Here is a 27,206-nt window from a genome sequence, read left to right as displayed (position 1 = left end):
CTCTGGGTTGTTTTTTGTGCTTTCGGAGTCCCTGACCCTTTGCTCACAATCATTAAGGACCATTCCCTGTACACCTTGGGGTGCGACAGGGATGTCTTCTGGCTCCTACATTATTGAACATCTATTTTGACCACGTAGTTCGTGAAGCCTTCAATGGCTGTCCTGGAGGAATTTTCATCTGGTTGCAGATACAATGGGAGGCTGATCGATGCCCGGGTGCGGTCAAGGGATCGCTTCCTATTGCTCCACCATGTTACATATGCTGATGATCTGGTGATAATTGCTCACTCAGAGGAGGAGTTGGAGGCACTGTTGCTGAACCTGGAGCTTGCAACTAAGAGGTGGGGCCTTACCATCAGTCCCACCAAAACTAAGCACTGCCTGGGTATTTTCAACCATCGGACAATCCACCCCTACAACTCCCAATTGGTGATGGGGCAGTTGTGGAGAGAGTGGAGAGTTTCCCATACCTGAGCAGTGTGCTCATGATCTGCTGCGGTTTAACAGCAGAGGTTTCAATCCGAATCAGTCGAGCGGCATTATCTTTTCATCGGATGCATAACACTGTGTGGAAGCTACCTGGTATCTTGCTCCGCTCGACGCTGCAGGTCTTCTTGGCCCATGGTCATTCCTTCCCTTCTCTACGCTTGCGAAACGTGGACCCCCTAATGGAACATCTTCGCCGGTTAGAAACATTTAGGCTGGCCTGCCTACGATCCATCCAGGGTTTAACCAGGCTGGATTGTGTGAGGAGCTCACAAATCCTTGAAAGATCTGGACAAAGTTCCATCGGTGAGCTCCTACGGCAGGCAAGGCTGCGTTTGCTGGGCCATGTAGCCCGCATGCCCAGCCACCGCATGCCAAAACAGCTTTTGTTCTGTCGGATCGAAGGGTCTAAACGGGCACGGCACGGGCTAGGAAAGAGATGTTTTGATGTGGTACAGGAGGATGTGGAGCTGAGTTGACTTGCCGATAACTGGAGGCTCGTGAAGGAGGCTACTGGGCAGTTGGAGGCAGTCGCCCTCCAACAATAATGGAGGGCGAGGAGCGATGCTCACAACAACGAGCGGAGTGCCTGGTCGCTAAAGCACAGCAAGTTAGCACAGTAGGGGGCACAGGTGGTGCATCAGCCAGTCATCTCAGTCAGTCGCCCCGTGGCACCTGGGTCTACCCCGTAACCTCCTGCCAGCAGGCGTTCAACACTTCACGTGGCCTCAAGGTGCACACATCCTGGCACAAGCATCGTGGTGATGTCACTGCCACTTCGTGGCGAATAGCGGTCGTTGTTGTTGTTGATGCTGTGTGATGCTTTGTATGATGCTGTGTGTATTGCTGTATGTGAGGCTGTATGTGATGCTGTGTGAGCCTGGGTGTGATGCTGTGTGAGGCTGTCTGTGATGCTGTATGATCCTGTGTGTGATGCTGTGTGAGCCTAGGTGTGATGCTGTGTGAGGCTGTCTATGATGCTGTATGATCCTGTGTGTGATGCTGTGTCTGATGCTGTGTGATGGTGACGCTGCTGCGACGCCATGCATCCACGTGATCGTTTGTGTGTTGTTATCATCGTTGTTGTTGTGGGCTAGCCTCCTCCCTCCTCACTGTTGTTATTGTTGTTGTTGCCATGCTTGTTGTTGTTGTGAGCCAGTGGGGGCAGTTGTTCTGGCCCCAGTGCTATTAGGAGCCGCGGGCTTCGGTGCTGCAGGGATCGCCGCCGGCTCCGTGGCTGCCAAGGCCATGTCCTTGGCCGCGGCCGCCAACGGAGGTGGGGTGGCAGCCGGAGGGATCGTGGCCGGGCTGCAGGCCGCCGGTAAGGAGGCAGGGCCTCGGCTAGGAGGGCATCTGACCAGGGCTGTTGCTATGGTGACAAGGGCTGTGCGTTAGTAGTGAGTAGAGGAGACACAAAGACAAAGGCACTCTTGATTAGCCTATAGCAGGGCTGTAGCGGCAAGTGCTGTTGTAGTAGCGAGTACTCCCAGTTAGCCTATAGCAGGGCGGTTAGGGGGCAAGTGCTTTGATTAGTAGCGAGTAAAGGAGACATAGACAAATGTACTTCCGGGTAGCCTCTAGGAGGACGACGCCTTGCCTGCCGGAGGAGCTCACCGATGGAACTTTGTCCAGATATGTTTTGTGAGCTCCTCACACAATCCAGCCTGGTTAAACCCAGAATGGATCATAGGCAGGCCCGTGTGAATGTTTCTAACTGGCGAAGATGTTCCATTAGGGGTGGTGCACGTTTTGCAAGTGAAGGGAAAGAAGGGCATGAATGTGGCCGAGAAGACCCGAAGCTTCGTGTGGAGCTGCAGACCAGGTAGCTTCCACCCAACATTACGCAGCCGATGAAAATATGGCTCAGGACTGATTCGAAGTGAGACCTCTGCTGTCACACCGGAGCCGGTCATGAGCACACCGCCAAGGTATGGGGCCTTTCCACTCTCTCTACAACTGCCCCATCACAAATTGGGAGGTGTGGGGGTGGAGTTTTTGATGGTACAGAATACCCAGGCAGGTGCTTAGATTTGGTGGGGCTGATGGTAAGGCTCCACCTATTAGTGGCACGCTCCAGGTCTAGTAGCAGCGCCTCAATCTCCTCCTTTGAGTGAACTGCAATCACCAGATTATCGGCATACATAACATGGTTGCCCAATTGGGACCCCTCCATCCACCGTACCCTTGTACCAGATGGAGATCCTCCAGTACAGCCATGGAGGCTTCTTGAACTACGTGGTCAAAACGATGTTAAATAATGTGCACCCTAAGGTGAAAAAGAAATGGCTCTGACTCCCAGCTTTACCCGGGCCTGCCCACCATCATGAAGGTCCTTAATGATTTTGAGCAGAAAGTTACGGACCCCAAAAGCACCAAGAACAACCCAGAGCCCAGGCCTATTGATGGTTACATAGGCCTTGGCCAGATCAATAAAGCAGATATGTAGGTCCTGTTGGAATTCCCCAAACCTCTGCTGTAGAAAACGGACAGAAAATATGGAATCTGTACAGGACCACCCTTACCCAAAACCACATTGGAGCTTTGCAAGCCTCTCAGCGTGCCTGTCAAGACGATGTTGAATAATCCTTGCCAGGACTTTTTTTGGTATACTGAGGAGGGAGATGCCCCTGTAGTTGTTACAGTCTCTGCGGTTCCTCTTCATAACGAGAGGGGCCACCAGGGCATCCTTCCAATCCTGTAGAAGCCATCCAGTGAATTCAAGTAGGGTGGTCTGCAGAGAAACGCCACATTTCTTCACAATTTTGCTTGGGAGATCATCTCTTCCCAGTACTTTTTCTGGTTTTAGACTCTGGATCGCCTTCTGTACTTCCTCAATACATGGCACCTCAGGTAGCCAATCACAGGGGGTGACTACTTTTCCAATATATCAGCAGCTTCATCCCCACTTTGCACCATGATGTTTTTTTATACTGAGGGATTTCTCCTCCCACAGGATCTTACATAAATGTTCAGCAAACCTGCCAACCTGTTCCTGGTAGTCAGAGATCGGATCACAGTTCATTTCCTTAAGGTTAGTGATAGATGTGGTACCACAAGTTACTTTGTGATGGAGTTAAAGAGTATTTTATGATCACAGGCTACTGAGGCAGAGTTCATCTTCTCAGCAACCCACGATCACCACTCATCCTTGCAGCAAACCTCCGAGCGAAGGCTGCGGTAAGCCTTCTCCGATGTGGGATGCTGTAGACTGTGGGCGTGGGCCTTTTGCTTTTTCTCAACTCGACAGAACACCTCCTCCATCAGCCAGGGTCTCTAGGGAGGTCTGGACCGTGTACCCTAAGCAGCCATTGCAGCCGCATGAACCACAGTCCTAACCCTCACCCATTTCCCCTCGGCATCAGGGGGAGGGGGGGACAATGCAAACCCTGCTGCATGCGATGATTAAGTTTTCGCTTCTAACTTTCATCAACTAGCTGAGACCAGGTCACTGTGGGTTTAAATTAGGTCCTAGATGTACACCCACCACCGGAGTGGAAGAATGGCAGGCGCATCTTACAGATGACAACCCGAAGGTTAGTGGGGAGATCAGCTCCACGGAAGGTCCTGGTGTCAAGGATATGGGCCCGCATCCGTTGTTCCGTCACTATGTAGTCCAGTAGATGTTCTTGCTTGGACCCGGCATGCATCCATGATGTTATGTGGATGCGCCAATGCCAGAGGAGCGTGTTGGTAATTACAAGCCCATGGTTTGTACACAAGTCTAGCAGCCCCCTACCGTTGTTATTGAGCTTATCTGGCCCATGCCTTCCAATCACTCCAGCCCAGGTGCCACTTGGGCATTAAAGTCACCCAACAGGACGACTCTCGCCCGAGTGGCCACTTTAGATAGCACCTATGACAGAAGGTCATAGAAGGCATCTGAATCATTAGCCATGCCTGCATCCCTCCACTGATGTTCATCTTAGGTGGGGGTATAAGCAACCACCACCACCACCATTCCTCACCTCTTCTTGTTGGGAAGGCGAGCCCACAGTAACCTGGGGATTACAGCTTCCCACACTTCATTGCCATGCTCCCACACCCCCTTCAAACTGTTTGGCAGTCCCCTGTCTTGAGTAGAAGACTGCCACCCCTCAAGGTGACTGGATCCAGAGCCAGTACACTGGACTTCCTGAATGCCGTACAGATCCAGGCAGTGCCTGTCCAGCTCTTGACAGAGGAGTAGCAGCCTCTCCTTCTGAGTGAGCATTCAAACATTCCACGTGGCCACCCGCAGTGGCTGTTTTTATCGTTACTTGAGGAACCCTGAGGGTGCCGGGATCAGTCTCCTGGCTCCACCAAATGTGGTTTGGCCACGAGACGTCATAAACAACAATCCCCCCCCCCCCCCCGAGGCCTCTGACACAAGCCTGGTGCTTGAATTAAAGGTGGATGGGTTACCAGCCCTTCGCACCCGTCCAGAGTTCCCATTGGTTGCTGTGATGGCTACAAGCACCATAAGGGGGTATAGCCAAATTTATAATTTTCCGTTCCCCCAATGGCGTTACTCACCACAGCGTTACCGTCCGGCACCACCGAGGAGGTAGGGGATTGTTTTGCCGGACTACACACACACTCAGAGACGCATACAAAGGTCACCAAGGTAGCCTCTAGTAGGGCAATAGGGGCAAGTGCTGTTAGTAGTAGCGAATAGAGTAGACAGAGAGACAAAGGTACCCCCAGGTAGCCTCTAGCAGGGCTGTAAGGGGGCAAGGGCTGTCAGTAACTGCGACTAGAGTAGATACAGAGGCAAAGATCTCCCGGGTAGCCTCTAGTCATGTTGTAGAGACAGGTTCTGGCTAATGTACACACTCAGAGACACAGACACAGGTCCACCAGGTAACCTCTGGATTGCCACAGTGGCAAGTTGTTAACCACCCCTTCCCTCCTTCTCTAACCTCTCCCCGCTCTTCTCTTCTCCCTTCCTCCCCTCATCCTCCCCCTCCAACCTCCCCCCCCGTCCCTCTCCCACCCTGCCCCCTCTCCCACCTCTCTCTCTTCCCCCTGCCCCTCCCCTCTCCCTGCCCCCTGTAGGAGCGGCTGGGCTGGGTCCTGGAGCGGTGGCTACTTTGGGGACAGCCGGGGCAGCCATCATCAACATGCTATGGTGGTGACCACCAGGCTAACGACACTAGTTAAAACGTAACTGCTCCTACGGACCGGGACCAACAGCTTGGAGATGGGTTTACGTGTTGGAGACTCGTTGAACAGAGAACGTAAAACGGAGACGAAGGTTTCTTCCAGGATGAACAACAACCCCAGTCCCTCTGGGGACCCGGTTTATATTCTCTGTGTCGTGGCCGGTACCAAAGCCTCCTTTTTTGTACTGCCAAAAAAGGACCCATGACATTATTATTGTTATTTTTATTATCAGACGATGTTTTTTGTTTGCATGTTCACTGCGAGTATTTGTGTGTGTGGGCGTTAGGGACTTGGATGCCTTGCAAAAAAGCTGAGTATCTATTTAGGTGTTTGGACCTCTTTATTTATCATTGTCATATTTTGTGACGGTGTTTGAACATCCTAAGCACGTAACTCTCTCATCGCCAGCGAGAAGTATAAAAAACCCTGGCTTTTCATTGTGTAATTAAGGTCGTGGAAGCGACTTCTGGAATCAAGGTCTCTATTTGTCTTTCGTTCACAACACTCCTTCATATAAATTCCACTCCTGTCTTACTCCTTCACGCTGCTAACAGACAGCGTGAGAGCGAGAGAGAGACTCGTGCTGCCACGTGGCAGGCCTGGACCCCTGCTCCAGCGTGGCCTCACCCTTCGTTCGTTCCAGATCTGACCACGTGTTGACCGTCTCCACCCCTTTTAATACCCGGGTCACGTGGTAACCTTTCCACCAGTCCTGGTTAACCTCCATGGAATCTTCCAGACTCCATCGTACGATCCCAGGACCACGCCCCTGACTCGTCCCCCCATTGGCTGTGGCTAAAGCCAGCAGAACCAATCCTCTACTTACGGATGTCACCTTCCCATTACGTCAGGGCCACGCCCCTAGACTTCTCCCCATTGGCTATGGGCCAGGACCGGTAGAGCCAATCATCGTAACGAGGTGTGATCATTCAACCCACCGGCTATACCCTCACATTACAATTGTGTCCCCCATGACTTAGTGGCCGTCCATAAATGACGTCAGATATTTGTGACGATGTCGAGAGGGGGGGGGGGGAGCGCGGTTTGAGAAATGTGACATCACATCAAAATGCGCAACTTTAAATAAATATAGACAACACGTTCTACTTATTAAAATAGACTTTTTAATAAAGGTTTCTCCTTCAACATGAGAATGCAGCACCACATTAAATACGCACTACAGTGGCAATATTTTAAAGCGACTTGAAGCATGTTTTTTTTTTATTTTTGGGGGGGGGGCAGAGTTTTGTGACGTCGTATCTGAGGGTGGTCTGACTTTTTGTGACGCCGTGTGACGAGGGGGGGGGGGGGTAAAAAATCGTCCAAAATCACGTGACGTCATTTATGGACGGCCCCTATCTCAACAGAACTACATGGCCCGGCATTCTTTTGGTGACCGTGCTCCGAGCGGAAGGGGAGGTTTAACGATCATCTATCTTCCCCTCACCCCGCTTTGGACACGTTTGCGCATGCAAATTATTTTGATATCGTTGCCAATTCCTCGTTTTGTAACCTGTGCAACACCACAACAACAACACAAAACTCACGTTACACATTAACAAAAATATACATAGGTACGAGTGTGGGAATTTTATCACGATCAACGAAACCTCAGCGTGAAGTGCTTGATTAAACGTGGTTACTGAACGGGGAATTGATTAGAGGTTCGGGGATGGAAATCGACAACATTGGAGAGTGTAGAAATGCAACAAGGATGCGAAATTGGGGGACGATTGACCATTCATGATGGGAAAGTGGGGAAGTGATTGGGGAGGGATATATGAAGGGACCTATACAAAAACACACGTATATACAACAACAACAACCGCCATTCGCCACTAAGTGGCGGTGACGTCACCACGACGCTTGTGCCAGGCCATGTGCACCTTGAGGCCACGTGAAGTGTCGAACACCCGCTGGCAGGAGGTCACGGAGCAAACCCAGGTGCCACGGGTCGACTGACCGAGATGACTGCGATGACTGGCTGATGTACCACCTGTACTCCCTACTGTGCCAACTTGCTGTGCTTTAGTCACCTGGCGCTCCACTCGTTGTTGTGAGCGTCGCTCCTCCGCCCTCCGTTGTTGTTGGAGGGCGACTGCCTCTAACTGCCCAGTAGCGTCCTTCACGAGCCTCCTCCACAGAGGCCGATCTTGACACCGCTGGTACCAGTCATCGGCAAGACCACTCAGCTCCACGTCCTCCTGTACCACATCACTCCATCTCTTCTCTAGCCCGTGCCCTGCCCGTTTAGCCCCCTCGATCGAACACAAGCTGTTTCGGCATGCTGTGACTGGGCATGCGGGCTACATGACCCAGCCATTGCAGCCTTGCCTGCCAGAGGAGCTCACTAATGCGACTTCTCCCAGATATTTCAATGATTTGTGAGCTCCTCACACAATCCAGCCTGGTTAAACCCACAATGGATGGTAGGCAGGCCAGCGTAAATGTTTCTAAACGGCGAAGATGTTCCATTAGGGGGGGTCGACATTTCGCAAGCATAGAGAAGGAAAGGAATGACCGTGGCCGAGAAGACCTGAAGCTTCATGCAGAGCGACAGACCAGGTAGCTTCCACAAAGCGTTATGCAACTGATGAAAAGATAATGATGCTCGACGGACAGAAAATATGGCATCTGTGCAGGACCGCCCTTTCCTGAAACCGCATTGGGGCTCCGCAAGCCTCTCCTCAGCGTGCCTAGCAAAGCAATGTTGAATAATCTTTGCCAGGACCTTTCCCGACACACTCAGGAGTGAGATTCCCCTGTGGAATCCGTCCAGTGGTCCAGACTGCTGTTATGATGTCATGTAGGGCCGTCTGTGCATAAACGCAACCCTCCCTCAGCATTTCGATAGGGAGATCATCTCTGCCCGGTGCCTTTCCTGGTCCTGGGCGGAGGTCCAGGACCGGTTCAGCTAATCGTCACTGGGTGTTGGCCATGAGCGGGAATCGAACCTGGGTCACCGGGTTCATAGTGCAGCGTGGCGCTAACCGCTACACTACTGCTCCCCAACACACAGGGAAAAACAGAGGTACACATACAGGTACACATACAGACTAGTAAACACAAAGGTATTCACACACAGGGACACACATGAACACACAGGTACACACACACACAGGTACACACACAGCCACACACACACAGGTAGACACAGGTACACACACACACACAGGTACACACACACACAGGTACACACACACAGCCACACACACACAGGTACACACACACACAGGTACACATACACAGCTACACACACACAGGTACACAAACACAGGTACACACACACAGGCACACATACATTTACACATAGACAGATATACACACAGGTACACACACACAGGTAAACACACACCCAGGTAAACACACACACAGGTATACACACGACCCAGCTGAGACCGGATTGCTTGCAGCTGAATGTCAGAATGCGGCTGAGTCACCGCGAGCTGAGAATGTCTCAGCAGCAGCGTCACGATTCTGCAGCGACAGCTGGATGAGCTGCATGCCGCTGCAGGGAGTGGATTTCTGATGAACGCCGTCACGGAGCGGACGGGGAAATCCGTGACGCGGCGCCAGAGGCGGTCCCTGTCTGGGTACAAAAGCAGCCCTGCGAGAGAGAGAGCGGAGATCGTGAAGAGAGAGAGGTGAGACTGAGAAAGGGGTGTGTGTGTGTGAGAGAGAGAGGGGAGAGAGGGGGGCGAGGGATATAGCCCCTAACCCCACAGTGGCTAGGGAGATGTTAACTACCTCGCCTGGTACGTAGGAGGTCGTGGGTTCGATCCCGACCTTAACGCCACGGTAGCTAGGAGATGTTAACTACCTCGCCTGGTACGCAGGAGTTCGTGGGTTCAATCCCGACTCCAACGCCAAAGTGGCTAAGATATGTTACCTACCTCGCCTAGTCTACGGGAGGTCGTGAGTTCGATCCCAACCCTAATTCCAAGGTGGCTATATGATGTTAACTACCTCAGAGTGTCTCTCTCCCTGTGTTAGCCACTGCGGGGATTTTCTTATCCGAGTAACATAAACATTGATTATTTTCAGTCTATCGGTGTCTATGGGTGTGTGTGGTTCCAAACGAGAATCTGGATCTCTATGGGTATGAGTCTCAGTGGGTATATATGATTGAGAGGGGGTCAAATACTTTTTTCCCTCATTAAAATGCAAATCAATTTATAAAAATTTTGACATGCGTTTTTCTGGATTGTTTTGTTGTTATTCTGTCTCTCATTGTTCAAATAAACCTGCCATTACAATTATAGACTGATCATTTCTTTGTCAGTGGGCAAACGTACAAAATCAGCAGGGGATCAAATACTTGTTTCCCTCACTGTAGCTCCTACAGTCCGTTAAGAGGCTGCACGGGGGAATATTTTTCCTTGTGTGGTGCCGTGCAGGTTGCAGCTGCCGTCGTTCTAATTGGTTCCCCACCAGCACCGAGTCAGCTATGACGTCACAAAGGATCGCCGTCCTCTTCATCGCCGCCATCTTGAGCGTCTCGCTCACGCCCGCAATAGCTAAAGGTGAGTACAGCACGCGTGTGTGTTCAGGTGTGTGCGTGTGTGTGTACGTGTATGTGTGTACATGTATGTGTGAACGTGTGTGGGTACACGTGTGTGTGTGTACATGTGTGTGGGTGTACACGTGTGTGTGTACATGTGTGTGTGAACGTGTGTGTGTACATGTGTGTGTGTAAGGCGGTCGGGCGTGGTGCTGGCCACCCACCCCCTCGTGTACCGTTCCGGCCTTCATAGGTGCTCGCTAACAGCACTTGCCCCTACAGTCTGTTAAGGCTATACGGGGGATCTTTGTACATGTTTGTGTACATGTGTGTGGGTGTACACGTGTGTGCGTGTGTACACGTGTTTGTGTGTACATGTGTGTGTACATGTGTGTGAGTGTAGCTACGTTTTGTTTAATGTGGGAGTTGTTCAGATGTTCAAACTTGTATGTACGCTGTATGTTGGACCTCTTTTGCACCGTTATGTAGCCAACCGCGCTCATTGGAGGTGCGGAGGAAGTAGTGTATAGTAGTGTATAGTGTAGTGTATTGTGTAGTGTATATAAGTGTAGTGTGTAGTAGTGTATAGTGTAATGTATAGTGGAGTGTATAGGAGTGTAGTGTATAGTGCAGTGTATAGTGGAGTGTATATTGATATGTACAGTAGCGTAGTGTGTAGTAGTGTAGTGTATAGTAGTTAAGTGTATAGTAGTGTATTGTGTAGTAGAGTAGTGTGCAATGTATAGTGTAGTAGTGTCATCTATAGTTGTGTAGTGTATAGTAGTGTATAGTGTCGTATATGGTAGTGTAGTGTATAGTTGTTCATAGTGCAGTGTATAGTAGTGTCGTGTAGAGTGTATAGTATTATAGTTTAAAGTGTAGTGTAAAGTAGCGTGATGTATAGTGTCCTGTCTAGTAGTCTATAGTAGTGTAGTGTATGGTAATGTATAGTTTAGTCAATAGTAGTGTATAGTGTCTTGTATAGTAGTGCGTTGTATAGTATAGTGTAGTGGATCGTATAGTATATAGTGTCATGCATAGTAATGGTGTATAGTGTAGTGTATAGGGTAGTGTATAGTTTAGTGTATAGTAATATAGTGATAAGTGTAGTGTATACGAGTGTAGTGTATAGTAATGTAGTGTATAATGTAGTGTATAGTAGTGTCGTGTGTTGTAGTGTAGTGTACAGTAGTGCAGTGTATAGTAGTGTATTGTATAGTAATGTAGTGTATTATGTAGTGTATTGTAGCAAATAGCACTACGTATAGTAGTGCAGTGTATAGTGTCGTATACAGTAATGTAATGTATATTAGTGTAGTGTATAGTGTCGTGTATGGTAGTGTGGGGTGTAGTAGTGTATAGTAGTGTAGTGTGTAGTAGTGTATAGTAGTGTAGTGTGTAGTAGTGTATAGTTGTGTAGTATATAGTGTCGTGGATATAAAAGTGCAGTGTAATAGTATATAGTAGTGAGTGTATATAGTAGTGCATTGTATAGTGTATAGCGTTGTGTATAGTAGTGTAGTGTATAGTAGTGTAGTATAGTGTATGGTATAGTAGTGTGTAGTAGTAGTATAAAGTAGTATAAGTACTCCTCTACTTACAAGCACAAACAGATAAGTACAAACCTGTCACTATGTCCATCTGCCTTTAACGAGAGTCGTACATCTGCAGAACATGAAAAATCACTGGCATCTTCAAATACAGTAGTGCAGTATATAGTGTCGTGTATATAAAAGTGCAGTATAATAGTATATAATAGTAAATAGTAGTGTAGTGTATAGTAGTGTAGTATATGGTATGGTATAGTAGTGTGTAGTAGTGTATAGTTCTTCTTGGTTCTTTCGGTAAAGTCACGTAGAAGGGAAATAATAAAATAATAAAAAAAAAACATAATAAAATAATTCTCACGACGTTTCGGTCACAAAGCAAGCAGCTGTCCTCAGGTGAAGAACAGGTCTGTCGGAAAGACCTTCACCTGTAGTTTATAGTAGTGTAGTATATTGTATGGTATTTATGGTGTGTAGTAGTGTATAGTAGTATAAGGACTGCTCTACTTACGAACATTCAGAGATACGTACAAACCTGTCACTATGTCCATCTGCCTTTTTTAACGAGATTCGTACATCTAAAGAACGTGAAAAACCAGTGGCATCTTCATATACAGAACCCGAAGAACTCGTGGCATCTAAATCTGCAGAACGTGAAGAATCAGTGGCATCTACATCTACAGAACCGGAAGAACCAGTGGCATCTACATCTGCAGAACCTGAAGAATCAGTGGCATCTACATCTGCAGAATTTGAAGAACCAGTGGCATCTACATCTGCAGAACATGAAAAACCAGTGGCATCTACTTCTGCAGAACATGAAGACCAGTGGCATCTACATTTGCAGAACCGGAAGAACCAGTGGCATCTACATCTGCAGAACATGAAGACCAGTGGCATCTACATCTGCAGAACATGAAGAACCAGTGGTCTGCAGAACGTGAAGAACCAGTGGCATCTACATCTGCAGAACGTGAAGAACCAGTGGCATCTACATCTGCAGAACCTGAAGATACAGTGGCATCTACATGTGCAGAACCTGAAGAACCAGTGGCATCTACATCTGCAGAATGTGAAGAACCAGTGGCATCTACATCTGCAGAACTTGAAGATACAGTGGCATCTACATCTGCAGGAGATTATACAACTCTTGAAGCCATTCCCCGTGTTTACTGTACACGCCGTACAACACATTTGGAATCGACAGGATTAAAGTTTGTACTTACGACAGAGGTCGCAAACGGGTTTTGTTTCCTTAACCATACCCGTACCCAGCCGCACCAGGGTCGCAAATGGGTACCCGTTCCCGGCCGGGTACAGGTAGCCGGGTATCAGGTAGGGTACGGGTATCGGGTACCCGATTGCGACCTCTGACTAACGAACAAATCGACTTACGAACACAGATCTCTGGAACCGAACTGGTTCGTAAGTAGAGGAGTCCATGTGTAATAAAGGACTCCGTCACACGATGTTGATCTCCGTCGGTCCTTTATTTGTGTTCGTCTTCCGCTCACCCCGCTGGCCTCCTCCTCGGCCCAGCGTCGTCTCTCCTTGCGCCCCGCGCACTCTGCAGCTACCCTGCTGCTTCCTATGCAGCCCCACTGCTGCTCCCTATGCAGCTACTCTGCTGCCTGTGCAACCTCGTACCCTCTGCTAGCCTCCGCTAGTTCTGCAGCTACTCGGCTGCTCCGTGCAACCTCGCACGCCCTGTGCTAGCCTCCGCTAGCTCTGCAGCTACTCGGCTGCTCCGTGCAACCCCTGCACGCCCTGTGCGCCCCGCGCACTCTGCTCTCTCCTCACCCCGCTGGCTGGCGCCGTCCGATGAGCCCCTCAGCCACCAGGCTGAGGCACGGCGGCCACCCAACGTGGTCTCCCCTCTTCACTCCCTTGACTGCCCCAGATCTCTTTCTGTCTCCTCGCTATAACTTCTCCCCCACGTGACCCTGACTCCTCCCTCTCCCACGTGACCCTGACTCCTCCCTCGCGGATCGTCACATCCGGCCTGGCCAATTACGCTCGCATTACACATGTATAGTGCAATGTGTACATCAGTGTAGTGTATATATGTGTGAGTATGTATATTTAACCGCTCTGTGCACATTCCCCACATTTTAGTATATAGTAGTGTAGAGTGTCGTGTATAGTGTAGTGGATATAGTTTTGTATGTTGTAATATTTACTAGTATACATTGTATTTTTCGATTTAAAGCTTTCGTGACTGCAGGAATTCATCTTCTTGGTTCTTTCGGTAAAGTCACGTAGAAAGAATTTAATAAAATAATAAAAATAAAACATAATAAAATAATTCTCACGACGTTTCGGCCACAACGCAAGTAGTCGTCTTCAGGTGAAGAACAGGTCTGTCAAGAAGACAGAATCTGAATGGAACGCCCCAGGATTGAAGCGACTATTTATGTTGGGATGGAGGGGCGAAGAGCGTCTTGACAAAATAATTTGCATATCAAGAGGAATTTTGCATATTTATGGGAAATGCAGAAATGCGATTAGTACTACTTGTGAAATGCGTAGGGGGTCTGGCGAGGGGTTTAAAGTCACTATGCCCATGCATTATGCAGGATTAGCAGCATCAAAGGGAGGAAGTGAGGTCAGAATTAATAAAGGGAAGGAATGTTAATAATATGGCGCAATGGGAGACTAGGAGGCTTGCAGTGGAGCAAAGAATCCATTCCTTGCGGATAATACAAGATATATAGTCAATGTCAGTGAGTGGACTGCGGTCTGAAATTAACCATAAACGTGAACACAATCAGTTAAGATCCGAAATGGTTTATTACGTCCTTCCAATGATTGCTGAGCCAGAATCCATCTTCTCGGTTGAAATTGTCTCTGTGTTTATATATGTGGATCGCCTCATGGATGAATCTCTCATGGTAGCTGGATGGCTTCTCCAAGACAGAGGTTCTCTGCAAGCCTCCTAGTCTCCCATTGCGCCATATTATTAACATTCCTTCCCTTTATTAATTCTGACCTCACTTCCTCCCTTTGATGCTGCTAATCCTGCATAATGCATGGGCATAGTGACTTTAAACCCCTCGCCAGACCCCCTACGCATTTCACAAGTAGTACTAATCGCATTTCTGCATTTCCCATAAATATGCAAAATTCCTCTTGATATGCAAATTATTTTGTCAAGACGCTCTTCGCCCCTCCATCCCAACATAAATAGTCGCTTCAATCCTGGGGCGTTCCATTCAGATTCTGTCTTCTTGACAGACCTGTTCTTCACCTGAAGACGACTACTTGCGTTGTGGCCGAAACGTCGTGAGAATTATTTTATTATGTTTTATTTTTATTATTTTATTAAATTCTTTCTACGTGACTTTACCAAAAGAACGAAGAAGAAAAAAGTGTACAGTGTATTAGTGTGTAGTAGTAAATAGTAGTGTATAGTGTTGTAATGTGTAGAAGTATATAGTAGTGTATAGTGTAGTAGTGTGTAGTAGTATATAGTAGTGTATAGTGTAGTATATAGTAGTGTAAAGTGCAGTGTGTACATGTGAGGACATGGAACTAATCGCACTGTGTAACCCCCACACAGAGGACGAGTCGATCAACTGGTGTAAGGTTGGCGTCACTGTAGTCGGAGGAGGTAAGCGATAACATCGCCACGCCTCCACGTGTGCATCACACACAGCAACATACACAACATTACACACAACCTAACACAGCATCACACAGCATCACACACAGCATCACACACAGCAAAACAACCCCTTACCTCCTCGTGGTGCCAGACGGGCAACGCTGTCGTGGGCAGTGCCGTAGGGGGAGGGCGAATTCTGTTTGGCTTTTTGTCGCATGGCGTTTGTAACCATCACAGCGGCTAAATGGGGGCTCTGGAAGGGTGCGAGGGGCTGGTGACCCTTCCACCTTCAATTAATTACTACTAAACCACGTTTAAATCTCAAATTAATAAGCTTGTGCTGGAGGTCCCGGGGGGACAGGTGTCTATGACCCCATGAGACTGAATCCTTACCCTCGGGGCTCCTCCAGAAACAACAAAAAACCACTACGTGTGGCCACGTAGAATGTTCGAAAGCTCACTGCAGAGGAGAGGCTGCCACTCCTCTGTCGTGAGCTGGACTGGTACCGCCTGGATCTCTGTGGTATTCAGGAGGTCCGATGGACCGGCTCTGGCTCCTGCCACCATGAGGGGTGGACAGTTCTCTACTCGGGGAAGGAGACTGCCAAGCAACAGGGTGTGGCTCTTCTTCTGAATAAAAGAATGAAGGGGGTGTGGGAGTGTGGCGTGATGTGTGGGAAGCTGTAAGCCCCAGGCTTCTCTGGGCTTGCCTTCCAATCAACCAGAGGCGAGGAGTGGTGGTAGTGGTTACTTATGCCCCCACCTATGAGTCAGATGCCTTCTATGACCTCCTGTCAGAGGTGCTAGCTAAAGTAGCCCCTCGGGATAGAGTTATCTTTTTGGGTGACTTCAATGCCCGAGTTGGTCATGATGCTGGCACCTGGTATGGAGTTATTGGAAGGTATGGGCCGGATCAGCTCAATAACAACGGTAGGAGGCTGCTGGATTTTTGTGCAGCCCATGGGCTTGTAATTACCAACACGCTGTTTCTGGCATCGGCGCATGCACACTACATCATGGATGCATGCCGGGTCGAAGCAAGAACATCTGCTGGACTATATAGTGACGGAACACCAGATGCGGGCCCATGTCCTTGACACCAGGACCTACCGTGGAGCTGATCTGCAAACTGACCATCAACTTGTCATATGTAAGATGCGCCTGCCATTCTTCCACTCCGTTGGTGGGTGTAAACCCAGGACCCCATTCAAACCTTAGATGGCCTGGTCTCAGGTAGCTGATGAAAGTTGCAAGCGAGAATTTAATCATCGCTTGCAGCTGGGGTTGCCATCATTCCCCACTCCTCCTGATGTCGAGAGGAAATGGGCAAGGTTTAGGACTGTGGCTCATGCAGCTACAATGGCTGCTTTAGGTCCATGGTTCAGACCTCGCCAGAGACCCTGACTGACAGAGGAGGTGTTCAAGATGGCTGAGAAAAAGCGAAAGGCCCACTCTAATCGGCTCAAGCATCCCACATCAGAGAATGAGGAGGCTTACTGCAGCCTTCGCTCAGAGGTTCGGAGAGCCATGAGGCGCTGCAAGGATGGGTGGTGGTCGCGGGTTGCTGAGGAGATGGAGTCTGCCTCAGTGGCCCGCGATCACAAATCGCTCTTTAATTCCATCAAAAAAAGTAACCTGCAGCACCACACCTTTTACCATCATTAGGGGAATGAACTGTGATCCAATTTCCGACCCCCAGGAACAGGTTTGCAGATTTGTTGAGCATTTCTGTGAGGTCCTGGAGAAGGGGAAATCCCTCACCCAGGAAAACAACATGGGACAAAGTGGGGATGACCCTGCCGAGGCAGCGGTGTCTCAAATATTGCAAGAAAAAGTCACCCCCTGTGAGTGGCTGGCTGAGGTGCCATCTGTTGAGGAAGTACTGGAGGCGATCCAGAGTCTAAGACCAGTAAAGGCACCGGGCAGAGATAATCTCCCAAGCAAAATGCTGAGGGAGGGTGGCGATTGTGCACAGACTGCCCTACAGGACATCATAACAACAGTCTGGATCACTTGACAGGTTCCGCAGGACTGGAAGGATGCCCTGGTGGTCCCCCTCTTTAAGAAGGGGGACCGCACAGACTGTAACACCTACAGGGGCATCTCACTCCTCAGTGTGCCGAGAAAGGTCCTGGCAAGGATTATTCAACATCGCCTTGCTAGGCACACTGAGGAGAGGCTTGCGGAGCCCCAATGCGGTATCAGGAATGGGCGGTCCTGCACAGATGCCATATATTCTGTTCGTCTGCAACAGCAGAGGTGTAGGGAATTCCAACAAGACCTACATCTCTGCTTTTTTGACCTGGTCAAGGCCTATGATACCATCAGTAGGCCTGGGCTCTGGGTTATTCTTCGTGCTTTCGGAGTCCCTGACCCTTTGCTCACAATCATTAAGGACCTTTATGATGGTGAGCGGGCCCGGGTAAAACTACGTGGCCAGGAGTCAGAGCCATTCCCTGTACACATTGGGTGCGACAGGGATGTCCTCTGGTTACCACATTATTTAACATCTATTTTGACCACGTAGTTTGTGAAGCCTTCAATGGCTGTACTGGAGGAATTTCCATCTGGTGCAGATACAATGGGAGGCTGATCGATGCCCGGGTGCGGTCAATTGATGGCTTCCTATTGCTCCACCATGTTATGTATGCCAATGATCTGGTGATAACTGCTCACTCAGAGGAGGAGTTGGAGGCACTGCTGCTGAACCTGGAGCTTGCCACTAAGAGGTGGGGCCTTACCATCAGCCCCACCAAAACTAAGCACCTGCCTGGGTATTTTGTACCATCGGACAATCCACCCCCACAACTCCCAATTGGTGATGGGGCAGTTGTGGCGATAGTGGAAAGTTTCCCATACCTGGGCAGTGTGCTCATGACGTGCTGCGGTTTAACAGCAGAGGTCTCACTCCGAATCAGTCGAGCGGCATTATCTTTTCATCGGTTGCGTAACACTGTGTGGATGCTACCTGGTCTCTCACTCCGCACGAAGCTCCAGGTCTTTTCGGCCATGGTCATTCCTTCCCTTCTCTACCCTTGCAAAACGTGGATCCCCCTAATGGAACATCTTCGCCAGTTAGAAACATTTATGCTGGCCTGCCTACGATCCATACTGGGTTTAACCAGGCTGGATTGTGTGAGGAGCTCACAAATCCTTTAAAGATCTGGACAAAGTCCCATCGGTGAGCTCCTACGGCAGGCAAGACTGCGTTGGCTGGGCCATGTAGCCCGCATGCCCAGCCACCGCATGCCAAAACAGCTTTTGTTCTGTTGGATCGAGGGGGCTAAACGGGCGCGGCACAGGCTAGGGAAGAGATGGAGTGATGTGGTACAGGAGGATGTGGAGCTGAGTTGACTTGCCGATAACTGGAGGCTCGTGAAGGAGGCTACTGGGCAGTTGGAGGCAGTCGCCCTCCAACAACAATGGAGGGCGGAGGAGCAATGCTCACAACAACGAGCAAAGCGCCTGGTGGCTAAAGCACAGCAAGTTGGCACAGTAGGGGGCACAGGTGGTGCATCAGCCAGTCGTCTCAGTCAGTCGACCCGTGGCACCTGGGTCTGCCCCATAACCTCCTGCTAGCGGGTATTCGACACTTCACGTGGCCTCAAGGTGCACATAGCCTTGCACAAGCGTCGTGGTGTCGTCACCGCCACTTCGTGGCGAATGGCGATCGTTGTTGTTGTTGATGCTGTGTTAGGCTGTGTGTGATGCTGTGTGAGGCTGTCTGTGATGCTGTATGATGCTGTGTGTGATGTTGTGTGATGCTGTGTGTGATGTTGTGTGATGCTGTGTGAGCCTGTGTGTGATGCTGTGTGATGCTGTGTCTGATGCTGTGTGATGGTGACGCTGCTGCGACGCCATGCATCCACGTGTTCGTTTGTGTGACGGTGTTGTTACCATCGTTGTTGTTGTGGGCTATCCCCCTCCCTCCTCACTGTTGTCATTGTTGTTGTTGCCATGCTTGTTGTTGTTGTGAGCCAGTGGGCGCAGTTGCAGTGGCCCCAGTGGCAATAGGAGCCGCGGGCTTCGGCGCTGGAGGGATCGCCGCTGGAGGGATCGCGGCCAAGGCCATGGCCTTGGCCGCGGCCGCCAACGGAGGTGGTGTGGCGGCCGGAGGGATCGTGGCCTGGCTGCAGGCCGCCGGTAAGGAGGCAGGGCCCCGGCTAGGAGGGCCTCTGGCCAGGGCTGTTGTCAGGGTGACAAGGGCTGTGCGTTAGTAGTGAGTAGAGGAGACGCAGAGACAAAGGCACTCTTGATTAGCCTCTATCATGGCTGTAGCGGCAAATGCTGTTGTAGTAACGAGTACTCCCAGTTAGCCTATAGCAGGGCGGTTAGGGGGCAAGTGCTTTGATTAGTAGCGAGTAAAGGAGACAGAGACAAATGTACTTCCGGGTAGCCTCTAGCAGGACGTAGCCTCGCCTGCCGGAGGAGCTCACCGATGGAACTTTGTCCAGATTATTCAAGGTGTTGGGAGCTCCTCACACAATCCAGCCTGGTTAAACCCAGGATGGATGATAGGCAGGTCAGTGTGAATGTTTCTAACTGGCGAAGATGTTCCACTAGGGGTGGTGCACGTTTTGCAAGTGAAGGGAAAGGAGGGCATGAATGTGGCCGAGAAGACCCGAAGCTTCGTGTGGAGCTGCAGACCAGGTAGCTTCCACGTAACATTACGTAGCCAATGAAAATATGCCTCTCGACTGATTCGGAGTGAGACCTCTGCTGTCACACCGGAGCTGGTCATGAGCACACCGCCCAGGTATGGGGCCTCTCCACTCTCTCCATAACTGCCCAATTACAAATTGGGAGGTGTGGGGGTGGAGTTTTTGATGGTACAAAATACCCAGGTAGGTGCTTAGTTTTGGTGAGGCTGATGGTAAGGCTCCACCTATTAGTGGCACGGCCCAGGTCTAGCAGCAGCGCCTCAATCTCTTCCTTTGAGTGAACTGCAATCACCAGATTATCGGCATACATAACATGGTTGCCCAATAGGGACCCATCCTTTGACCGTACCCTTGTACATGATGGAGATCCTCCAGTACAGCCATGGAGGCTTCTCAAACTACGTGGTCAAGACGATGTTATATATGTGCACCCTAAAGTGAAAAAGAAATGGCTCTGACTCCCAGCTTTACCCGGGCCTGCCCACCATCATGAAGGTCCTTAACGATTTTGTGCAGAAAGTTAGGGACCCCAAAAGCACGAAGAACAACCCAGAGCCCAGGCCTATTGATGGTATCATAGGCCTTGGCCAGATCAATAAAGCAGAGATCTAGGTCCTGTTGGAATTCCCTAAACCTCTGCTGTAGAAAACGGACAGAAAATATGGAATCTGTTCAGGACCATCCTTACCCAAAACCACATTGGAGCTCTGCAAGCCTCTCAGCGTGCCTGGAAAGATGATGTTGAATAATCCTTGCCAGGACTTTTTTTGGTATACTGAGGAGGGAGATGCCCCTCGAGTTGTTACAGTCTGTGCGGTTCCTCTTCTTAACGAGGGGACCACCAGGGCATCCTTCCAATCTTGTAGAAGCCATCCAGTGATTTCAAGTAGGGCAGTCTGCAGAGAAACGCCACATTTCTTCACAATTTTGCTTGGGAGATCATCTCTTCCCAGCACTTTTTCTGGTTTAAGACTCTGGATCGCCTTCTGTACTTCCTCAAAACATGGCACCTCAGGTAGCCACTCACAGGGGGTGACTACTTTTCCAATATTTGAGGCACAGCAGGCTCAGCAGGTTCATCCCCATTTTGCCCCATGATGTTTTTGGACTGAGATATTTCTCCTCACACAGTATCTAAAATAAATGTTCAGCAAACCTGCCAACCTGTTCCTGGTAGTCAGAGATCGGATCACAGTTCATTTCCTTAAGGATAGTGATAGATGTGGTACCACAAGTTACTTTTTGATGTAGTTAAAGAGTATTTTATGATCACAGGCTACTGAGGCAGAGTTCATCTTCTCAGCAACCCACGATCACCACTCATCCTTGCAGCATCACACGGCTGTCCAAACCTCCGAGCGAAGGCTGCTGTAAGCCTTCTCCGATGTGGGATGCTGCAGACGGTGGGCGTGGGCCTTTTGATTTTTCTAAACTAGACAGAACACCTCCTCTATCAGCCAGGGTCTCTAGGGAGGTCCGGACCGTGTACCCTAAGCAGCCATTGCAGCTGCATGGACCACAGTTCTAACCCTCACCCATTTCCCCTAGGCATCAGGAGGAGGGGGGGACGATGCAAACCCTGCTGCGTGCGATGATGAAGTTCTCGCTTCTAACTTTCATCAATTAGCTGAGACTAGGTCACTGTAGGTTTGAATGGGGTCCTAGATGTACACCCACCACCGGAGTGGAAAAATGGCAGGCGCATCTTACAGATGACAACCCGAAGGTTAGTGGGGAGATCAGCTCCACGGTAGGTCCTGGAGTCAAGGATCTAGGCCCGCATCCGTTGTTCCGTCACTACGTAGTCCAGTAGATGTTCTTGCTTGGACCCGGCATGCATCCATGATGTTATGTGGATGCGCCGATGCCAGAGGAGCGTGTTGGTAATTACAAGCCCATGGACTGTACGCAAGTCTTGCAGCCTCCAACCGTTGTTAATGAGCTGATTTGGCCCATGCCTTTCAATCACTCCAGCCCAGGTGCCACTCGGGCATTAAAGTCACTGAGTGGCCACTTTAAATAGCACCTGTAACAGGACGGCATAGAAGGCATCTGAATCATCAGCCATGCCTGCATCCCTCCCTGATGTTCATCTTCGGTGGGGGTATAAGCAACCACCACCATTCCTCACCTCTTCTTGTTGGGAAGGCGAGCCCACAGTAACCTGGGGATTACAGCTTCCCACACCTCACTACCATGCTCCCACACCCCCTTCAAACTGTTTGGCAGTCTCCTGTCTTGAGTAGAAGACTGCCACCCCTCAAGGTGACTGGAGCCAGAGCCAGTACACTTGACTTCCTGAATGCCGTACAGATCCAGGTAGTGCCTGTCCAGCTCCTGACAGAGGAGTAGCAGCCTCTCCTTCGGAGTGAGCGTTCAAACATTCCACGTGGCCACCAGCAATGACTGTTTTTATCGTTTCTTGAGGAACCCTGAGGGTGCCGGGATCAGTCTCCAGGCTACACCAAAGGGGGTTTGGCCACGAGACGTCATAGACAACAATCCCCCCCCCGAGGCCTCTGACACAAGCCTGGTGCTTGAATTGAAGGTGGATGGGTTACCAGCCCCTCGCACCCGTCCAGAGTTCCCATTGGCTGCTGTGATGGCTACAAGCACCATAAGGGGGTATAGCCAAATATATAATTGTCCGTTCCCCCATGGCGTTACTCACCACAGCGTTACCGTCCGGCACCACCGAGGAGGTAGGGGATTGTTTTTCCGGACTACACACACACTCATTGATGCATACAAAGGTCACCCAGGTAGCCTCTAGTAGGGCAATAGGGGGAAGTGCTTTTAGCAGTAGCAAATAGAGTAGACACAGAGACAAATGTACCCCTAGGTAGCCTCTAGCAGGGCTGTAAGGGGGCAAGGGCTGTCAGTAGCCGTGACTAGAGTAGACACAGAGGCAAAGATCTCCCGGGTAGCCTCTGGTTGTGCTGTAGAGACAAGTTCTGGCTAATGTACACACTCAGAAACACAGACACAGGTCCCCCAGGTAACCTCTGGATTGCTGCAGTGGCGAGATGTTAACCACCCCTTCCCTCCTTCTCTCACCTCTCCCCACTCCTCTCTTCTCCCTTCCTCCCCTCATCCTCCCCCTCCAACCTCCACCCTCCCCCCCCCGTCTCTCTCCCACCCTGCCCCCCTCTCTCTCCCCCCGGCCCCTCCCCTCTCCCTGGCCCCTGTAGGAGCGGCTGGGCTGGGTCCTGCAGCTCAGGCTGTCGTGGGGATAGCCGGGGCAGCCATCACCAACGTCATGGCGGAGGTCTCGAACCTGTGTGACATGATGTAGAAAGGAGGAGGAGGAGGGCAGCGAGAGGGCGGGGGGGGGGTGTTGAGAGGGCAGCGCTGAGAGGGCAGCGTGCATGCTCAGCGTGGCTGGCTAAAATGTGCGAAGATTCAGAATCCTCTCATTGGCACAGTCGGCTACGATGCGGCAGCAGCTACTCTGCCTTCTCCTGCCTCTCATCCTCTCCTTCCTCTCATTCCTCTCCTGCCTCTCCCCGATTTAGTCAGTCTAGATGGTCTCGACCGTCTACTTGGTCTAGACGGTCTTCTTGGTCGAGACGGTCGAGTCAGTCTAAGACAGTGAAGACGGTCTAGATGGTGTAGACCATCTCGTTGGTCTAGACGGGGTAGATGGTCTAGACAATATAGACGGTCTAGAGAGTCTAGTTGGTCTATAGAGTCGAGATGTTCTAGATGGTCTAGATGGTGTAGATGGTCTAGTTGGTCTAGATGGTCTAAACGGTTTAGTTGGTGTAGACGGTCTAGATCAGGGGTCCTCAAACTACGGCCCGCGGGCCACATGCGGCCCGCCGAGGACATTTATCCGGCCCATGGTCACTAATTTGGCTGCAGCTTGTGAGCACTAATTGGGCTGCGCTGGTGAGCACTCATTGGGCTGCGCTGGTGAGCACTGATTGGGCTGCGGTGGCGAGCACTGATTTGGCTGCGGTGGCGAGCACTGATTGAGCTGCGGCGGTGGGCACTCATTGGGCTGCGGCGGTGGGCACTCATTGGGCTGCGCTGGTGAATGGTTCAATGGGCCAATTGACTGGACTTGCCCCCCAGGCCTAAGGCTGCCAGCCCTCCCCTGGCTGTGCTTGACTGGCTCTCCCTCCCTCAGCTCCCTCACTTGCCCCTCGGCTCCACTCCCAGTGATATTCCTGTGTGCTGGGGATGTAGATCCCCAGCACACGCACCGCTGAGTAAATGATAGAGGGGTAATAACAGAGTGATCTCTGATCTCTGGAGGCGCTGCCTGCTGTTTTCCCGTGCTGGTCAGTGACAGACAGCCGAAGAGTAGGAAACCCAATTTAAATGACAGTAAGTGCATTTATATTCTGATTGCTATTCAGTTGTATGAGGTTATATGTTGTATGTTGTGTAAGCCCCGGTTCATACTGTTGCGATATCTGAGCAGTGCGAGTTCAGCCATATGCTTGTATGGCTGAACTTGCATTAGATTCGGAAGAAAAAAGGCACATGTGCCTTCTTTTTCCTGCAGTGGAATCGGATCGCATGGGTCTTCTCCCCCATGCGATCAGATTTCTATGCGAGTTCGCAGATCGCATTGCGATCTGTGACCAAAACTGCAGGTGTAATTAACTTTTTAATGGCACCCGCACCAGTGTGAGCCTGGGGTAAAAGCGGAGTTCCCCCAATCAGACTGCATTGATGGGCAGTGCAGTCTGTATGTCTCTGTGTGGGCAAAGTTATTGCTGGTATATTGTTTTTGTAGCGCTCTATATATATTGGTATTTTACTAATAGCAATTTTGACTCCCTAGGCAACAATGATGTCAAGAAAGAGAAAAATTGACTCGGAGTGTAGGATATTCAAAGAACAGTGGACTTATGATTACTTTTTCATGCAGTACAAGGAAAGAGCTGTGTGTCTGATATGCCAGAATATAGTGTCTGTGTTCAAAGAATACAATTTACGTCGACACTATGAAACTCAACATTAAGATAAATATGATTGTTTGGTCGGAGAAGTGAGAAAAGATAAAATATTAAAACTGAAAAATACATTAACAACTCAGCAAAATACTTTTGTGAAGCAGAAGCAGCTAAATATTTCATCACTGCGAGCAAGTTTTCAAGTTTCCAAGCTAATAGCGTGCTCTGGCAGACCATTCGTGGATGGAGAATTTGTTAAAGAATGCCTCTTTCTGTTGCCAAAGAGATGTGTCCAGAGAAGGCCGATTTATTTAGTACAGTGAGTCTTTCACGGCCTTCAATTACACGGAGGATTGAAGAAATGGGAGACAATTACCATCAGCATTTGCAAAACTCCACAAAAAAAACTTTCCTATTTTTCCTTGGCACTCGACGAAAGCAATGATGTTCGTGATTCTGCACAACTTCTATTTTTTATTCGTGGGACGAATGACTATTTCGAAGTCACAGAAGAGTTTGCTGCACTGCAAAGCATCAAAGGAACAACTACAGGAGAGGATATCTATGAAAAGGTTTGCCAAACTGTGAATGGTTTGGAGCTGAACTGGACTAAACTAGCCAGTGTGACAACTGATGTTGCTCCGAGCATGGTGGGGTCTAAGAAAGGAGTAATTGCTCGCATTAATCAAGAGACGGACAAACATAACCATTCTCATCCAATAGCCATACACTGCCTCATCCACCAACAAGCGCTGTGTAGTAAATCACTGAAGTGGGACTCTGTTATGAAAATTGTGGTATCTTGTGTTAACTTCATTAGAGCTCATGCACTAAACCACAACCAATTTCAGGAATATCTGTCTGAGCTAAATGTTGACTATGAAGATGTTCTGTACCACACAGAAGTCCGTTGGCTGAGTCCAGGGAGAGTTTTGAAACGTTTCTATGACTTACTTCCACAGATTACAGCTTTTCTGCTTTCAAAAAACGAAGAAGTATCAGAGCTCAATGATGCAGAATGGAAATGGCACCTTGCCTTTATGACATATGTAACAGAGCTACTCAACAGTTTCAATGTGCAACTTCAAGGAAAGGGGAAGCTCATCTTGGATATGCAATCACATGTCAAAGCATTTGAAGTAAAATTAGGCCTCCTCATCAAACAAGTTAAGGAGGAAAACTTCTGCCATCTCCCCACAACTCAAAATCTGTTAAGCGGAAAAACCATTGGTTGCATTCCCAAACAAAACATGTGTGGATTCACTGGAAAAATTGCAAAAGGAGTTCCAATTTAGATTTAAAGAGCTTCATCTCCATGAACAGGACATACAGCTTTTCCGTAACCCATTTTCTATTGACATTGAAAATGTGGATAGAATTTACCAAATGGAACTGGCTGAACTGCAGAATTGTGACTCTCTGAAAGACGCATTCAAGTCAAGCAGCCTTCATAATTTATATGCATCTCTCCCCTCTGAGACATATCCTCATCTCAGGAACCATGCACTCAAAATGGCAACCATCTTTGGCAGCACTTATGTCTGTGAACAGACTTTTTCCAGAATGAAACACTTGAAATCTCCAACCAGATCTAGACTAACGGATGCACACTTGCATCACTTGTTACGACTAGCAGTGACAAATATGGAACCGGACATTGACCATCTCATTAGCCAAAAGCAGGCCCATAATTCCCATTGAAATACTGGCAAGTTTGTTGATTTAACTTTACTTGTTCTTCATTTTAAATATTGTATTTGTTCCCGTTTTGTTTCTTCACTTCAAAATAAGATATATGCAGTGTGCATAGGAATTTGTTCATAGTTTTTTTTTAACTATAGTCCGGCCCTCCAACGGTCTGAGGGACAGTGAACTGGCCCCCTGTTTAAGAAGTTTGAGGACCCCTGGTCTAGATGGTTTAGACAGTGTCGATGGTCTTGATGGTCTCGTTGGTCTAGACGGTGTAGATGTTCTCGTCAATGAAGAAGGTCTTAGTCGGTGAAGATTGTCTAGGTGGTCTAGACGGTGTTATTGCTGAGTGCTGCACTGTAGTGTGGGAGTTTGGTTCTTCATCATCGTGGTCTTTGGGCCTGGCTGAAAAAGAAAAGCTGTGTTCACTTTACTCAGTTACTCTCTCAATAAAATGTATTCACAGCGGCGACGCCTGTGTGTGTGTGTGTGTCAGTGTGAGTGTGTGTGAGCTTGTGTGTGTACCTGTATGTGTGTTTGAGTGGGTGAGTGTGGTTGAGGGATGGCTCCCTATTGCTCAACTATGTTATGTATGCCCACGACCCGGTAATTGCAGGTTACTCAGAGGAGGAGTTGGAGGTGCTGCTGCTGAACCTGGAACGTGCCACT

The 27,206-nt window shown here is 49.5% G+C and overlaps 2 protein-coding genes across 4 annotated transcripts in view; both read left to right on the top strand.

Moving 5' to 3' along the window:
• The window catches only part of LOC133339366 (interferon alpha-inducible protein 27-like protein 2A), a 163,411-nt gene that overhangs the window by 7,734 nt on the left and 128,471 nt on the right, over nt 1-27,206 (top strand). For 2 of the 3 annotated variants that reach the window (XM_061547501.1, XM_061547497.1), the window contains 2 exons: nt 1,646-1,807; nt 5,521-6,625. The exons of the other annotated variant lie outside the window; for it this stretch is intronic. In XM_061547501.1, the coding sequence (XP_061403485.1) occupies nt 1,646-1,807; nt 5,521-5,600 (242 nt within the window). In that variant the 3' untranslated portion in view covers nt 5,601-6,625. Of the gene's footprint in view, nt 1-1,645; nt 1,808-5,520; nt 6,626-27,206 lie in introns of those variants that run through there. 3 annotated transcript variants of the gene reach the window in all.
• LOC133339367 (interferon alpha-inducible protein 27-like protein 2A) lies at nt 10,007-23,279 on the top strand. The gene is made up of 4 exons (XM_061547503.1): nt 10,007-10,151; nt 15,236-15,286; nt 19,262-19,423; nt 23,133-23,279. The coding sequence occupies exons 1-4, from the start codon at nt 10,076-10,078 to the stop codon at nt 23,234-23,236; spliced, it is 393 nt and encodes a 130-aa protein (XP_061403487.1). The 5' UTR covers nt 10,007-10,075; the 3' UTR covers nt 23,237-23,279.

Source organism: Lethenteron reissneri, unplaced genomic scaffold (genome assembly GCF_015708825.2).
Source record: "Lethenteron reissneri isolate LAM-NWPU_2019-01 unplaced genomic scaffold, ASM1570882v1 scaffold_1848, whole genome shotgun sequence".
Lineage (NCBI taxonomy): Eukaryota > Metazoa > Chordata > Hyperoartia > Petromyzontiformes > Petromyzontidae > Lethenteron > Lethenteron reissneri.
This window is presented reverse-complemented; position numbering and strand designations above follow the sequence as displayed.

Coding starts and splice junctions, on each gene's coding strand:
- LOC133339367 (XM_061547503.1), top strand. CDS start 10,076: ATGACGTCACAAAGGATCGCCGTCCTCTTCATCGCCGCCATCTTGAGC. Junction 15,287..19,261: donor CGTCACTGTAGTCGGAGGAG/GTAAGCGATAAC, acceptor GTTGTGAGCCAG/TGGGCGCAGTTGCAGTGGCC. Junction 19,424..23,132: donor GGCCTGGCTGCAGGCCGCCG/GTAAGGAGGCAG, acceptor TGGCCCCTGTAG/GAGCGGCTGGGCTGGGTCCT.